At 34.1% G+C, this 18,727-nt stretch overlaps 1 protein-coding gene across 3 annotated transcripts in view; it reads right to left on the bottom strand.

The window, feature by feature from the left end:
• Nucleotides 1–18,727, bottom strand: part of LOC118188708 (parathyroid hormone/parathyroid hormone-related peptide receptor-like) — a 178,870-nt gene that overhangs the window by 95,532 nt on the left and 64,611 nt on the right. For all 3 annotated transcript variants that reach the window (XM_035359204.2, XM_085815794.1, XM_085815793.1), the window contains exon 2: nucleotides 14,042–14,150. In XM_035359204.2, the coding sequence (XP_035215095.1) occupies nucleotides 14,042–14,150 (109 nt within the window). The remainder of the gene's footprint in view (nucleotides 1–14,041; nucleotides 14,151–18,727) is intronic.

Genomic DNA, 18,727 nt, shown 5'->3' with positions numbered 1-18,727 from the left:
TTATTAATATTTATGAATTAATTCCATTAATTCAAAAATAAGGAATCCTTTTTAATGCAATTTTCAGATATTCCTTTTTATTAAAATTGTTTCTACTGCTTTTAAAACAATGTAAACAGGTAGTTATACCTCTTCAATATGCATGAATTTTAATAAGAGGCTTATATGAAGTTCGGGTACCCCTCTGAGAAATTTTTGTATTTGGGAGATTCGGACAAAATCTACATATTTACTGGATTTCTATGATAAAACTTTGTACATTTCAAAGACGTGAGGCCCCCAAAAAAGACTATAACTTCCTTTACAGTTGGACAAAGAAATGGTTTGGAAGGGGCTTCCACATACTGGGAGAAAAACATATCGCTGATTTGAAAAAAGCCTTAAAGTCAAATGTCTCACACAATTCAGTTAGTAGTTAGTGTACTTTAAATATTTATGTTTTTATGACCACTAAATTCAAATTTCCCTTAGGCAACATTTGGAATTTGAAAAATGGCTGTATCCAGCCGTTAGAAAAACTGAAGAGCATATAAAACTCACTAGCGGTTGAGAGGACAGGAATATTAAACTTAATCTCAGGTCTGGTTCTTCAACACTGATTGGGTTACCGAGTAGTTTATGATGATACCAAGATCTAATATTTAATATTAGTGATTGTCCCTTCGGAGGTCAACCACGTCAAACATCGTATCCCTCCTTAAACTAGAAATATAGTTTAACCGCGCCGCCGGCGAACGCGAGCACAAACACGCATGCGCCCTTCCGACCGATTTACGGACGAAATAGGGTGGATGGTCATAAATAAGGTAGAAGAGCTTCCCTCCCCCCCTCTCATTTTTTCCTTGTTTATTTTCGCTGCTCGACGAGCACAGGTTTAAGAAAGCAGAAAATTACTTTTCAATAATCTAAGATAATATGGTGATCATCATTTATAATTAACTGTTTGAATACATTGTGTATAATTTTGTGCATATTTATTTATATATTGGTAAACATATGAGCGTTTTCAAAGTTTAACTTTGATATATGCGCATAAGTTTATGGCAATGTGTAATAGATAATATTATTTTATATTATTTTATAATAATTGTTCTTGTAATTACCGTATCGTTTTGGCATTTTGCGTCGGACTCGTAAATGTCGGTTCACTTTTCAAACTGTTGCCACAAAATGTTAGAGTCCTGCATTATATTTGAAGAAATTAAATAATGAAAAATCTGCATAAATGTATGTATATTTTTCGTATTGTGATAAAACAACGGTACATAGATTCATCGAATTTTGAATAACGTAATCCTCCAACGAATATGAGCATGTGAAAGACCAAATTTGAAATTTGAAATTTGTTTTATGATCGATTTCCTATTTTTTAAAACTTTGACGAATTTTTGATTAACAAACTCAAGGATTTCAAAGCGAGCAATGGCAACGTTGTGCAGAAAAAACATTTTTATCTCCAGCGCGTGAGTCTCTGTATCGGAAATTCTAAAGATATGCTCGTTTTAAAACTATTTTGCGATATTGCTGTTGCACTGGATCTTATGGTTTAAGTGCGAAGAACATGATATTTAATAAAGAAAGGTAACACACAAAATGTTAAAAAACGCCCCTTTGGACGTAATTTAAAATCTGAAACATTTCAGATTTTGTTTTTTTTTAATTTTTAAGTAGATTCGTCGTAAAAGACGCACTCTTTTTTACGATGGATATCTTCTGCAAGATCCTATCACACGTTTTGGCAGAATGCCAGGCAAGGTTGCATTTAATATGGTTGAACTATGCTCGAGAATTTTCTCGATAACATAAGCAGCGAATGTATTCTTCTTAACCAGATAACTGTGCAATCTTCTTCCATAATAGGTTTGTCAAATAATGAGTAGTATTAGGTTGTACTAACTAATATTGTACTCATCCATAATACATAACTCCTCGATAATAAGTATTATAATTATTGTCGCCTTATCGGTAGTAATTACCATAATAAGTATGTAGAGTAATCTCCTCTCGTAGCATGACTGTAGCATGCTTTCTGTATAAGAATACTCATTATCACTTCTTCCGAATTAGTTGCGTAAATTGAACATTATATTTTCCACAGTGTTACTATATCACTAAAAGTATTTCTGTTGCAAAAAACTCGAAATATCCAGAATCCTTAACCACTGAATTTAAACCAACCTCTTAACCAGTTTATCGGTAGACAAAACATATACTGTTTATTGTAATATAAGTGAATTACTACCGCCCAAAGTACAAACTATTTAATTTATCCCTTACATGGTCTTGCAAAATAGGGTGGTCTCAGAACGTTTCATTTTGACAAAGCATAATACCTTTATGTTCAATCAATAACTAATTACTTAATATGCAGAACAATTCAAAAGCAATTTTTGTTAACTTAAATTTTTATTTCATATATATATATATATATATATGAAATCTAAGATATAGTTTAAATTGTATTAATTTATAAGTTGCCTGATTTTAAATAATAATTATGAACACTTTCAATATTAATGCACTTAATAAAAGACGTATGTATCTTCATACTTAACTCAAAAAAGTTTTGAAAAATAGCTTGATTTTAGCACATTGGAAGAAAAGGAGGCAAGATACAAAGTGAAAAGGTCATTTGGTATTAAAATCAAGAAAATAACACTTATTCATGACAGTTTGCAGAGCTTTAAAATTTCAGGTCCAAAACCGTAAAGCTCGGAGTATTAAAGGGCCGTTCCCACTGAGGTTTATGTGAGCTAACGTAATCAGTTCCATGTGTCGACTAGCTCTGATATGCCTGCAGTTCAGAATTTTCAACTTGATGCCTTGCTTATGGGGAAAAACTGGTTTTAAGATGGGTCGGCTACGTCAGCTGTGTTCGTTATCCCAGTGGAAACGGCCCTTAACGGATTTTTTGGAAATTTAGGAACGCTTAGTTACGTAACAGTTACACTAACATGCGCTTGGCAAGTGTTACTGTTACATAAAATATTGCCCTAATATCCCACCCCGATAAGTGGGACTCTTAGGACTCTAAAGGCCCGTTCCCACTGGGGTTTATCTGAGCTAACGGAATCAGTTCCATGTATCGACTAGCTCCGCTGTGCCTGCAGTTCAGATTTTTCAACTTGCCGCCCTATGGGAAAAAACTGGTTTTGGAGACGGGTCGGCTACGTCAATTGTGTTCGTTACCTCAGATAAACCCCAGTGGGAACGCAGCTTTAGGTCCTCGATAAATCGCCTTAAGGATCAGGTTTGTTAAATATTTAAATTTTATAGTAACATTATTTAATTTACATTGCTTTACATATATTTAAGTTATAATATACCCAACTTTTCGTGAACATTTCCAGCATTGTTTTAACTCACAAAAATGGTTACTTGCATCATATATTGTATACCTGGTGCAGAACCGTTAAGTATTTAAAAATATGTATTATCTTAGTTGAAATAAAAGGCAATGCACGAAACAGTAAAATCCCCCGATTTCTATTAAATGTTAGCACCTTACAGACAAAAGCATTCTAATTATCATGAATTTTCAAGTATTCGGACATGTTCTGGCCCCAGTTAGCCTATATAATTTGACTCCTACTGTAAATTCCTACTATATCCATATAATTGCTGTATCTACTAAGTACCATCTACATACAGATTCACTTTTTATATTTGCATAGCCACTGAATCTTGGAGAACGTATATTTCAAAATGGGATTGCAGTTTCCTTTCACCAAGGTATGTTTCATATTTTAGTCATGTATAAACTTAAAGTATTTACTAATTCTTTTTTGTTTGTTTATTTTGTTATCTTTTTTTCCAATTCGTTGCACGCATATATCTTAAGCATTCGCTGTGAATGGGTGAAACCATTGGTCACTTGACCGTTCTCATCCCCGAAAGTATCGCCCAGACTACCCACACAGAGAGGAACCGATAACCTATATTACATCCAAAAAGAGAGGCAAAGAAAGCATAGATACTGTCAACCTATACGCGAGAATCAAACCTAATACTTTGTTTTAGAGTTAGCCAAAGCCAGGACGAGGGTAAGGCAGGTGAGGCACTTGCCTCAGGTGAACAAATAGAAGGGGCGCCAAATTAGCTATTCGATCAAAAGTTCAGAAATTTATTTTTAAAACTTATGATTTTTAACTTTTAATTTCGGAATACATCATTGAATATTAAAAGAATTTTGTGTTATAAACAATCCAGGTAGAAAAAGAAAAACTAATAGCATTAATTTATTCTCAAAGAACATGTGGATTTCACAGTAGTGTATGTAATATTTTCTAAAATTAAAATTTGCTATTGAAAGTAGCTTAATTACACTTTTGTAACGAAGGAAATATTTACACTTTATGTAACGAAATGCATAGACCAGGGTTTCTTAAACTTTTTTCAGTCGCGCCCCCTTTTTATCATTGAGATTTTTTCGCGATCCTCAGGACCCCATAATATTTACGAAAATTTTGTGGGACCCCATAAGCATTGCACAACTAAATCTGTCAATTTTTCACTTTTACTGTAATATACTACTGCAGTTTTAGGTCATCAACTTTAATTTCTAATTCTAAGACAAAGAACAATGCGTAAATTTTAAATAAGCAACAGACGAAATGATAGCGTCACGTGCAAAGCAAGCAAAATGAACGTTTCTATTATAAAAAGAATGGATGCGTCGAAACGTTTTCCTTTTTTATTTGTCTCTATTGTCTTATCTTTATCTATATTCAAATACATTGGGTAAAAATATTTGGTAATTGCAAATTATTATAATAAGTTAAAGAAATATCGAAGCTGCTAAATATTTTTTGGTGATCCCTTGCTGCAGGTCCCGCTATCCTCCTGGGGGTCGCGACCAACAGTTTAACAAACGCTGGTATAGACTAAACTTTCATAGAAAATATTATACTGCCGAAATTAGTACTGAACATAGACGCGACATAACTGTTGAGTTTTGCAATTTCATAAACGCTTTCTTGAATAGCATCCGAAGAATAAACAAGGGTGATTGGAAATAAAATGTACTATATTATTAGTTATTGCACTTTTTTTTTTTTTTTTTTTTTTTTTTTTTGTATAAAATTTTCCAATAAACGAAGCGCATGAATTTGACATTTATGGCTGGCATTCACACTCACGTTGTGCGGGAACTGTATGGATTGTTTCATTTCTAGTTTTAGAAACCATGCTATTTCAATAATTCCGGACACAAAAGAAGCTACACGCTTAGAATTTTTAAAAATAATTATAATTTAGTTCAGGCCTATCCGAATTTGGAAGCAGCGTTAAGAATTTTTTAACGTCAGTTACTGTAGCTAGTGGCGAAAGAAGCTTTAGCAGACTTAAAATAATAAAGAACTGTATGAGACTGCTGATTTTGCTTCTTTAAAAGGAAGAAAAATTAAATTATAAATATGCTTAAAAGGTTTATGCCACAATTTTTTGAGCAGATGTTTTATTTATGCTACTTAATATTATTTGCCATTTTAAGCATATTTTTAATGTTTTCCATTTCAAAATTGTTATATATGTTTCACTTTGTGAATTACACAGAGTTATAATTTAATATTACTGTAAGAGTTATTGTATTTTTAATTGAAAAAGTTACTTTTAATGAGCATAAAATATATATAAATGTGGGTTCTTTAGTTTCAAAATCACAATTCATGTTCAAACAAAACACATTTAATAAAACATTAATACATCTATAACATAATTCATCTATTAATACAGCATCTATATCTTCTTACATCTATAAAACAACATCTTACACCTATTAATACATCTTTATCATCTTACATCTCCTCCCATAAAACAAAGTGGCGAGAGTTCTATCAATTTCACTCGTGCTAACAGCTAAAATTTAGACAGTGCGCGAGGAAAAATATTAAGGATTTAAAATTATGGATTTAAAATCCCACATAAATATAGTTAATTTGTTCTATATATATGATTATATGTATAGATACGCAATAATGCATATATATATATTGCGCGTGTTTGTATAACGTTATGTTTTCAAACATCATTTAGTACTATTTTATTAACCCCCCCCAAAAAAAAGGTAAACAAATAATCTTGCATTGTATACAGGGGCGCACATTTACCGCTTTGCCTCCAGGTGAAAAAATATAAAGGCACGGCTCTGGAGTTAGCAATTAACCTCCGATAACCACCTGGGGTGGCGGTAATTTTTTGTAACTCAAAATTTCTTCACAGTATTATGTTATCGTATTATGTTTCCTGTAGATATTCTGAATGGCTTTTCCTGCATAACTTGATAAGTCATAACTTGATTATTCCTACATAAATTGATAATTCATTAATTCGAGTAGTTAACTTTGTTCATTTGTTCATTTTCATTGGATGGGACACTAGTGATATATGGTAATGTCATTTAATGGTATAAAATTAATGATAACATTAATGGTAATGTCTTCTCATACTATAACTAACCCTAAAAAAATAAAATAAAAAATAAAGATTTTTTTTTTAATTTGCAAGCTTTATGAGAGTTTGCGAACAAATGAGCAAGTGAAGCTTTTCAAAGGATCGAGAGTTTGCCTATTTTGGTACATCGTGCCATCCCACCGTGTACTTCGCATACCGCATTTATTAAAAATTATGATGTAGGATATAAAGAGATTACAATATCGTTTCAGTACACTCTAACATTCACAAATTAAAATGAGAACATTTGTTCTGATGTAAAAAAGTAACAGATAAATATGATAAGATAAATATAATAAGTACTGGGTTCGCAATGTTATAATGAACTAAACTAATAATACTAAAAAGTTGTCCACGGGGACAACTCGTTTGAGGATAACATCAGAAAACACTGTGAGAAAGTATCTGGGAGCTCAGGGATATGAGAATGCAAAAATTGGGAACGCAGAAAATAATTTTGACAAGAAAGCAACACAGTTTTTTAAAAGATACTTTAAATGGTACGTTGGAGTAAGTTAATATAGTTTATAAAGTTCACAAGTGGAATCCTCTTGAACATATTCATTACAGAAATATAGGATTTAGGATTTAGGAACGGGGAAGACGGGCACCACGCCTTTACCATTTGGTTAATTGGTTTAGCGCCGTCTCCCCACTACGTGATCCCAGTCGTTTATTGATATTAGCAAACAGATACATAATTTGAAATGAATACAAAATTTGCAATGATACATAATTGAGATGAATACATAATTTGCAATGATACACAGTTTGGAAGGTAAAAAAAAAAAAAATAAAAATAAAAAAAAAAATGCATAGCATATGAACAGTAGGAGAATACGGAACAAACAAACAAGTCATCTGTAAAATACTAGGCTCAAATATGCAATAGTTAAACAAAAACATATACAAAGACAGAAAGTTGCATACAAAATAAAAGAATTTGCGGAAAAAGCTATACTTGCTGACTGAAACTATCCATATTGTCAACAATAACTATAGTACCGACAGAACTATATTACTGACTGAATGCGATATTTGCAGATCGACTAGAATTATTTACTGATAATGCTATACTTGCTGACTTAAGAATGAAAATAGCTAACATGAGACAAGAAACAATGATATTGAAATTGTGTACTAAATAAAAAGTAGACAGATTCTTACAACATGAGACAGATTTCAATGTAATTAAATTAACATGATGCCATCAAATAAACATTTACAATTTCTGTTATAGTACAAAGGCTCACTATACATTACAATACAACATACCAACATAATTTACTAATAATACTATACTGAATGAAGATACTTGTAAGCATGATACAATGATTAAAATAATGATTGTCTTATAGACAATCAACTTAATAAGAAAAGCATACTATCGATAGAAGAGTACAGTACAATCAAACCAACGTGAGAACTATGTAAAGGCATAGCTTAAACATATATATAGATATATATATATATCTATATATATATAAATAGATAAATAAAAATAAAAATAAAAATTTCTAATAAACCTGAAAAGGTGATAGATGGAGTTCGATACACACAAACTAACGTGATGCAGTCAAACTTATATTTCATTTGTTATTAACAGTCTAGCTACAAAAAGCAGATAGTACATGGTTAATATATTTCCTGTAAATCATTTAGATTAAACTTGACTTAGGTCAAGCCCAATGCTGGAAACTTTCTCCATTACGCAATTTAGTTTGCGGATCAGGTGTCTTTGCTTAACTAAGAGTTTGCAAAATGCCTGACGATTTTGCGTAGGAAATCGTATGTGTAGGCCTTCTGTCAGGGGACAATTGGCTAAATAGTGCTCCGGAGAGCCGAGTTCACCACAACTGCAGACATTGGTGTCACTTATGCCAAAGCGTGCGAAGAATTCAGGAAAAGGTCCATGCCCCGAAATGTAACGGGAAAGATGGGCATTGCCACAGCAGCGATCTGTCGACACATATGAAAGATGGTAGAAAGTACGTCGACCGGTGAAGCTATTGTCCCATTCCTCTTGCCACTTACTAATTGCTCGAAGACGTAAAGTTCGCTTGAGAAAAGAATGTGGCCAAGGAATGGATATATTCTCATCAGCATCACCAGAAGCCGCCTCCTTGGCATAGGCATCTGCAAGTTCGTTACCATATTCTCCCACATGCGCTTTAACCCAAGCAATATGAATAGTAAAAGACGGAGGAGCACGTAAGTCCTGTTGAATGTCTCGTATAATTGGAGAGGAATGCTCAGGATTGCCAATGGCGTGGATGACAGAAAGGCTATCAGAATTGATTGTCGCTTGTGTTATATTCTGAGTCAGCAAGTAGCGGATAGCGCGTGCTATCGCCATAACTACACCTATACTTATTGTATCCAAATATTTTATTCCCGAATCCCAAACTGCTTTTCTCGGTCACGCACCGATCGCCTTTCCCGACGTACTTAGCGCCATGTTATCGGAAGCTTCCGATATTCACCCCGAGTGTTGTATATCACCGACTCGGCGCACGCATCAGTGATTACGCAGAGACCTTCTCTATACGGAGTAGGATTAATATTTAATCAATGAACATAATCACGTTGAACACAACGACGCTTGCAGTTTCCAAGCGCGGATCTGAATCATTCCGCCTTCAGATTACGCCGTTCTCCGGCAAAGCCCCACTTTACCCCACAAATATTGGCTTGCTTGTAATACTATATTCAATATTTTATGCAAAGGACTTCCCTGTATCCGTACAAGTATCCTACAAACATATGCAAATGTCTCAATCCGCAGCAACCTCGAATTTTCCCATTTTGCCCGAAGTTTGATTTTCATGAGCTGACGCCTTTAGCGTGGTTGGATTTCCGAAATGTTATCCAAAGAGTGACCGCATTAGCTCCAGTGTCTAAAATATCCTCGCATATTTATATGAATTTTACATATTCTAAGTCGAGAGAATAAAGGACTTGTCTTCCCAGATTATGTGAAGTCTCGCTTTTCAATGCACTATTTTGCTTCAGAATATCCCCAGAAAATATTTTCGTATTCCGTAAATATTCATGAATTTTGTGCATACAGCTGACATGATTTTCATAATGTCGTTCGTCGAATACAGTCAATAATATACTTCTGGGGGATAAATAGTCGAGAAACATTTGTATGTGATTTTATAGAATATGTTCATTACATATAATTATTCATTTTATAGAATATATTCATCAAATAATTATGCTTTTTAAATATATATTTTAGGAAACTTATAAAGTCCACGAAAAAGACTGATTCATGAAACAACTTCTAGATTTTTATTCCAGCTGCAATTGTATTGTGAAAATGGACAATGAAATAAATCCTGTGAAGAGTCTTAAATAAATCACCTTTTGAGCTATAGTAGAATGAAAACATGCAGAAGAAAGACTGATTTATGAAAGAAAATATAAGAAGGATACCTATACCGTAACAAACCCTTCAGAGAAATACAGTTTATTAAAGGAAATGAAACACTTAACAATTAAAGGTTTGTCTAAATATAGGGTGTCTCAAAAGTAACGCAGGTTTTAAATTTACAAAATGATCTTAGAATATAACATTATGAATGAATAGGTTAAATTGTGACCTACTTTGTATGAGTAACACTCCGATTAAATTTGGAAAATAATATCCGGCAAATGTCTTCCACACATCTGAGATGGGACTAGACAAATACTAGTCACTTCACATGGCCATTCGGCTTAAGTTGTTGAGCCATATGAATCTTACAGAAGTGCATACGCAAATCTTTTGCTATAATCTGCTAAATAGTTCTCCTCGATATATCTAACTCAAAGACCTACAGCGAATTGATGCTCTCGGACACTCAGATATACTAATTTGGCCTTGAGTGCGAACCAAAAGCCATCACGTTTTTCTTGTCTATCAATGATTCTGATTCTTCAAACTTTTGAACCACTGCTTCTACTATCGGATACTGATAGCAAGTAATTTTCGCGCAGTTTCAGTACAACACTCTTCTCGATTAAAAATATTTAAGCGCAAGACGTAACTTGTTCATAATCTGCTGAAATATAACTACTCCTTATTCCCTTTGTATCTTCATCCCACTTCTAAAAGTTAAGTGGCATCTTTGAACTCGAGCGTTGGGAACAGAATAAACCTTGTCAGTTGATAAACTGAGCTTGCTCTCCGTGTTTGTTAATGTGCTTCTATAACAGTTATGCTCTTTTGCATCATATTTCCCCATGACGACTAACTCACTACTAACTTTACTGCGATTGTAACAACATGTGCTTCAGACAGTGTCCCCAATCCAATGAAAAAAATGGAATTGGTCTTAAAACCAAACCAGAAAATTTAAATCCTGCTTTGGTTTTGAGACATCCTAGGTAAAGCTGCAATTTATTGGAAAGGAACAAGCTCGTTTTTCAACAATCAGAGCAGCCAAGTTCTTTTAAATGTGTTACGTTAATAATTGAACTATTCTTACTCAGAGCAATTACTGAATATATCATATACTTAGACAATAATTACGATAAAACTTCTCGCTGCAACCACCTCTAAAAGTAGAAAATATATTTAAAAATCTGTACATGACCAATAGTCATCAATACTACATAGGCTTTCAATGTCCGAGCCTAAGGCCTCCAAATCATCCTTATGTTCAGTCAAAGAAATCGTACAAATTGCAAGAGAATTTAATGGGCGAACAATTTTCAGACATGAAAGAAGTCAAAGAATTAATCGAGAAGTGATGAATGAATATTTCGATAATCTAAAAACAACCACCGACATAGAAAAAGTAAATAAAGAAGAACAAGATGAAGCGCCTTTAACTTAAACGAATTGTGAAAAAGAAATATCTGAGAATAATTAAGAACAAGAAATATCTGATTTTGGCAAAGACGTTTTACCCAAATGAAGAAAGAAAAGGGCGTTGTATGAGAGGTACTAAAAAACTCTACTTCCTTTACCACGAAACATGAGTCGCGTCACCATTGTTCGAAGCAAAAATCAAAACGTAATTGTATCACGTACTTATTAAGAAGTTGAAAGAATGCTTTCAATTAATATTTATTTGGTTTTACCTTTTACTTTCAGCAGAAATTTAGTTTACTTAAAGTACATATACTTTCTTAATATAACTTACACGTAAACATTTTTCTTCACAGGAAGTTAACTTTGGGGAAAGTGATTTTGCCGTAAAGGCAATGTATTATAGTCTATTAACTTAAAATAGGAACCTCAAGATTATTTTTTTGGTATAGATGGTTATCTGAGGATTCGAATTAAACAGGTGCATAGATAAATGGATGACAGTTTGAGGACAGAGGTAGCCTTTGAATACATAATTTTATTTCTCAATTAAACAGGTTCACATAGGGAAAAACATTTTTCTAAAAGGTTAGTTTTGCTAGAACTTGAATGCCAAAAGCCAGGCATTTGAATATAAATAAATTTTTTCTATTCACTGATCCTTAACTACCTTACTTGTTAACCATTTTTTTTTCTTTACAAGTTCGGATGATTTAGTCATCTTTAAAGCTAAATTGGCACATTTTTGAAGAATATTTTCTTTCATCTACTATTAGTATATGGTTATCCTTCTGTTATATTTGTTTAATTCAATATGGCAAACCATATAAGGGCTACCTGCCTTAGGAAAGAGATGCCTTCGTGAACTAGTTTCTAAAGAAAATGTTGCCCACATTTATGTAACACATAAAATAAAAGCACGAAACTGCCCAAGTAGTTATGCTTTCCCCTGGATTTAAATATCATATTAATCACCGTATTAAGAATGTAGCTTTATATATAATTGCAGATTTTGACTGCAAGGCTTTATCCTCTTCTCTTTTGCAATGCTAAATGCATTGCTGATAGCACGAGTAAAAATTATCAACTTATTTGCTTCAAGATGATATTACTTTCCAGCCATTCCAACGATATATTTTTCAATACCTTGTATAAATTTAATGCATTAATTTTTAATTAGTAAGGCAGCTGAAAATTAATAGAATGCAAAATACTAATTTTCTATTTCACTTTAAGTATTAAATAATTTAAAATCATTAATAATTAACTAAAATTTTACTTGGTTTGGTTACTTTGTTAACACAAAGTAGGCTTGAGTTAAATGCTTAAAGAAGAAGGATGTCTCCGCCGAGGAATTTCTAAGTGAAATTATTTCGTATTCAAGTTACTCATAGGGGCCCACCAGCCCCCGAGCGGTAAAGTCGCTGAAAACTAGTAGTTCGGTCCGAGGTTCGAATCCTGCGAACGGGCTGGCTGCATGGTCATTTTCGTGGTTTTCCCCATGTGTAACGTGTATACGAGTCAGTTTCCCTTAGAAAGTCCTCCACGAAGGCATCCCTTCCCTTAGGCAGATAGCCCTAGTGTGCTTTGCCATAATTAAATAAGCCAAACCAAACCAACCATGTTATTCATAGAAAGAGGAAGAGTAGCCACTTTCCAGTACGTCTGTTTGGTCGTGATTTGAACCTAGAGCAAAGTATCATTGGTTTATCTACTCAACCAATGGCGGCCAAAAAGTGTTTGATTGCAATGTTATTTCCTAAGGAATTTAGTTATTGCCAACAATTTTTGTAACTTAATCTCTATTTTAATAAAAAAAAAATTATTTTATTCAGTTCTGAACTTACTTTACTAAAAATGTTTATTTACTTAATCTCAGAGACATTAGATTTAATTTTGAACAAGACACGTGAAAAAGAAGTATACCATCTCTGGGAATCGAGCTTCGACCTTTCGATGCTAAATCTACATGCTTACAGTTACACCACAAAGGCCTGCAGTAAGGAAGTAGAAAAATCTCATACAGAATTACTATTGATACTTAGATTTTTCCCTCTTTGGTGTTACTGATACTAGCGAATAAGTTTTTAACAGTCAGGAATTAGTTTTAATAGTGGGCAGCAGTAGGTATTCCTTTGAATTATTTAATACTAAAGTCCCATCTGTGTTAAGACACAATAACACGCCGAACAAATACTAATTCAGAAGTCAAACAACAAAAATCAGCGTTATCATTTGCGGTTTTGCAGCTGAGGAGGGTGGTTCGGTAAAACCATCGAAACTAGTCCTGTGAAAATTTTGAAAATATAACGCTGATTTTTGTTGTTTGACTTCTGAATTAGTATTCCCATCTGAGCATTAGATTGTAATCGAAACAAAATACAAATTCCTTTTTAATTATCATGCTGCCGGTTTAATAAATAAATATGAAATAATTCATCTGCATGGATTCATTTAATTGCAATATTCAATTAGTAAATTAATAACTTTATTGTGCATTTTTAATATAATAAACTTTATTTCACAAAACATATATTTTGCCACCTATGACTAATGAAACAGTACATTCTATGCTATCGCTGTCACTGTAGTGCTATTGTCCTATATTGTATTTTCATATTGTTTCTAAAACTTTAAAATTATTTGAATTTTTAGAGAAAATCTTTTAGTCTTGTTATTCATTGTAAGAAAAGAGCATTTTCTGGTAATTATACGAGAAACTATTTTTTTCCAAAGGTCATAGAATAAAATGGTAATATTTTACACAGGAAGATTTCTTATTAAACTGACCTTTATCTTCTTGAGAGAAGGTATTCTGCATGGATCGTAGACATTTGTCCCGTTGGTCGTTCAGCAAGGACATCTGCAGCTCTTTTCCAGAATTGCCTGTTTTTCCATTCTGAAAGTAAAAAAAAAAAAATTATAAGCACGATTAATGTAACATAAATGCAGTTCAGTTAATTGCTAACCGCTCATTATCTAGAGTTTTTATACTTGACGCATAGCTGATATGAAAACAGTAGGAAAGTCCCAAGCAATGTACATCTGCTAAATAATAATTATGTATAAATGTACTTCAGCAGCTTCTGTATGAAATATACATTACAAAACTGTTAGCAGATAAAAAATTAGTAGCCATAAAAGTTAAATTTATTCTTGTTTCTGTTTTACACAAATTTTATTTTAATTTATGTCTTAATTTACTAGTGAATTACTTATTTACTTCAGTTCATTTACGTGGCGGTGTAGCAAATATGATTTAAGTTTTACTAACACCTAGTTTTATGTTAATTTATATCCTTTGTCTCTTTGGTTGTCTGGATATTCTTCCGAGCTAGATGCTTATGCAAACTGAATGGCGTAAATTAAAAGTAGGATTTGATATTAATATGAGTCTATTCCGTGATTCTGCGACCTAGCCTGTGGAAATTGCTTGCAAAGCTATGGAAAAGCTCCTAAGGTTTGGCTCAACGTGATTAGTATTGAAGTTAGGTTTCCATGTTGACCTTAGTTTATAAAAGATTTGAGTAAAGATACTGTAATCTCACAGTGACCTTAGCCTAAGCGACGCAGTCTGTTGTTGTGAACTTTGACACGAAGATGTCCATTGTAGTTTAGCATTTTTGCACGTCGTGGTTAAAAAAGTTCATGTTAAGTTTTGTTTTTGAGTTAAATTTTGAGATTAATAGTTAAACAGTATTAAGCTTCAATTTAATCTTTGTAGTTAATCATTACGTATTGAACCTACTATTAGCTGTAGCCGTTATCCATTATGGGAAAACAAACTAAAATTTAGAGCAGTTTTTAAGTTATTTTAGCAGAAAGAAGTTATAACATTTGCAAATGGCGTTTATCGCTTCTAGCTCCACTATAGTTTAATATTAATGGGATAATGAGCAATAGAATCATTTCCCTGGAATATGGAAAAATGAATTGCTCTACATGCGATTATTTTAACATAGATGAATATTGAAAATACCAAGCATGGTCCGGTAATTGAGTTCTTTCCAAGAAAAAGCATGACGCCAGCAAATATTTATAAAGTACGGTTGCAGTCTAAAATGATACTGAGCCTTTCTATGCCTCTGTCAAAAGGTAGATCAGCACATTAAAGTCAGAAAAAATCACTTGAAGACATTCTATCCAAAACCACGTTATCGACGCGATTGCCGTAGAAATTTGCATTTAGAATGATACATGACAGAAAACCGGGATGTGACTCAGATTGTGATGGGAATAAGTATTGGATCAGTGGACCAAATCTTGAATTAAAAGATGGGGATATCAAAGATATATTTATAAACTTATGCCTAGAATGTTAACAATAGAAATGGAAAAAGGAATGTTGCGTATAATATTCTCGAGAGTTACTTTTCTATAACAACCATCGAGGCCACCAGCGACCTAGTGGTAAAATCGCTGAACACTGGTAGTTCGGTCCGAGGTCCGAATCTCACAAACGGGCTGGCTGTCTGGACGCTTTCGTGGTATTCCTCATGTGTAACTTGTATACGAGCCAGTTTTCTTTAGAAAGTCCTCCACGAAGGCTTTCCTCCCCTTAGGCAGATAGCCCTCGGGGCTTTGCCTTAATCACATAAACAAACAATGATAACCATCGATGAAGACACTGCTATTTACTGCTAAAAAGAGCAGAATAGCTGCGTCTTCAACACTATTACTTGGAAACGAAAGAGAACAGCTTGCTGTAAAAGCAAAGTGCATTTCTCTGAATCTCCAAGTTCTTAGCCTTTCATGTTCTAAAATAAAGAAACGTTTTTATAATTTTCAGAATTTAACCCCAGTAACGCATAATTATTAATATGCTGACGTAACTCTAATGGACCATAAATACGTTTTTAGCAGAAAGGCTATAGCAAGTGCAGTAAAAGGTTATCGATTACTTTTGCATGACGATTCTTTCCTGCTCAGATCTCAGATTTGACAAATTGCTATACAAAAATAAGAATTTGCGTTTTTCAATCACCCATTGCATTTAGAAGAACATTAGCATTGTTCAAAATGGCTCTGTTTTTTTATCATTGTTTTGTTTTATTTCAAAATCTGAACGCGGTCCACGTTTCAGCCACAAGAATGATATGAAAGCCGCCGTTAGAGTATGATTTTAGAACGGTGACGAAACAGTTCTTCTTTGTTTTTTACTTTTCCTGCTAGAATTAGATCGCTAAGAGCATTGAATTGAATAAGAATTACATAGAAAACAATTAAGTAAACAGTGTTGGACATTTATCTGGTACTTGTGTGCTTAACTAGAATACTGTTGAGCGCTCCTCGTAGAGCAGTACCAACAGTAAATACTGACGAAGGTTTTACTCAGATGCTGTCAAAGTCATATGAAAAAATGTTCCGAAAGGCCATCACTGCTCTTTCGATCACTACTAGTATCAATACCGCACTGACAAATCTGGTCTCAGCTGAACTGAAACTGTCATGAGACGCTAGATATGAACTACAAAACTCCATAAGTAATCAAAACTACTTTTTAAAATTAGCCGTATTTAAGATAGATTGAAGCAGAAGAAATTCTACTTGCAAGTACGTAACGTATTGTTACGAATTTGGTATTTAAAAAGCTAATATTAGTTCAATTATAAATTAATTGGTTTTATTTCTCGCGCAGTGCAGCGCGTGACGAATATTAAAAGAAAGCTAAGCCGGAAAATTGAAAATACAAGAGCGCGTGCATTAAATAAATAAATATCTCTTTTTGATTTCGAGAAAGTACTGGAAAATTCTAGCGCGTGATTTTAAAATCTTATAAAAGGAGGAAAACATCTCAGTTTGTAGCAGTTGCTTAGTTTGTTGTTGTTTAAAAAAACTACTGTTGTTGATTGTAGCGAATTCGTAGATTAGCGTTCTTTAGCTGTTTTGAATTACGTTCTATTGGACATTTGAGTAGTTAAAAGAAAACTACTGTGAGATATTGTAATACTGCGTGATAATTTGAGAAAATTTAAGCATTTTTGTTGTGATAATAATAAATTTTTGTTCATTTTTTTTCATCGGACTTGTGCATTCATTTCATAACGAACCCGTACGCACGCAACAGTATTATAAATTTACGTTTCATAACCTTCTTTAGTGATAAATTGGTTATAACGCTACTATAATATCACACGACAATGCAATTGCTTCGTCTATAAATTCAAATATTTTAAAATTTAAAAACGTATGCTTGTAGGCCAAATATTTAAAATGTATTGGAAATGAATTAAATTAAAAAATTAATATTGCAGACGAAAATATTGTAATAGAAAGATTTCACAATTCATGCTGCTGTATTCAAAAGCAATATCGAGAGCATAATACTGGCAAAAGAGCCGCCCAGACGGTGTAGTGGTTAGGGGAATCGACTATGACACCAAAGGCTCGGGTTCAAATCTTGGAGAAAGCATAGTTTTAACTGTCTGTCTCTTCATAGGAAGCAAAGATGACCCACTATCAAGTGCCTTCATGATAAAGTGACCATCAATTCTGGCCTTAGAAGTGGCCAAGCCGAAGTCGGCTGAGGGCCCGCTATTGGTAAAAAAAACTGCTGAGGAAAGAAAAATATTAAGTATCGTCCAGTGATTGAGTTCTTTCCAAGAAAAGGGCATGAAGGCATCAAATATTTATAAACGTAATGGTTGTCTAAAATGATATTGAACCTTTCTATGCTTCAGTCTATACCATATCTACTGATATAATACAAGGGCTGATCAAATGAAAAGGTACGAAATGACATGGTGGGTACAAATGTAGACTTTATTCAAAATATACACCATAGGCCTAAGCACAATGATCCCAATGATGAACAAGCCGCAGAATTCCTTGTTCCCAGAATTCCTGTGGCCGTGACGAGACCCAGTCCTTCACAGCGTCCTTGAGTACGTCGTCTGAGTTGAAGCGCTTCCCTTTCAGGTGTTTCTTCAGTGGACCAAACACATGGAAATCGCAGGGCGACATGTCCGGACTGTAGGGCGAATGGTCCAACTTCTCCCACTTGAACTTGGCCAGTTCCATGTGTGTGATTCTGGAGACGTGTGGACGTGCGTCATCATGGAGCAAAACCACACCCTCTGTGAGCAGCTCCGGTCTTTTGTTCTTGATGGACCTGCGTAGGCTTCGAAGTGTCTCACAGTACACATCGGAGTTAATGGTTTTTCTGTGCTCGAGGAATTCCACAAGTAGCGGACCTTGAACGTCGAAAAAGACGGTGAGCAACACCTTGCCTGCTGACGGCACGGCTTTGAACTTTTTAGGGGGACGTGACGACGCATGCTTCCACTACATGCTGTCCCGCTTTGCCTCTGGCTGGTAGTGATGGCACCAGGTCTCATCGCCTGTGACAATCTGCTCCCTGAAAGCGGGGTCTTCCTGATACCGAAACAGATGTTGCAGTGCTAGCCCCATACGCAGTTCCTTTTGCTGGTCGGTGAGCTGCTTCGAAACCCAAGCGGCACACACCTTCCGATATCG

The sequence above is a fragment of the Stegodyphus dumicola genome, chromosome 4 (genome assembly GCF_044657685.1).
Source record: "Stegodyphus dumicola isolate Sdum_Otavi_A_Nest chromosome 4, ASM4465768v1".
Taxonomy (NCBI): Eukaryota; Metazoa; Arthropoda; class Arachnida; order Araneae; family Eresidae; genus Stegodyphus; species Stegodyphus dumicola.
Note: the sequence above shows the minus strand (reverse complement) of the source record. Positions and strands in the feature narration are given on the sequence as shown.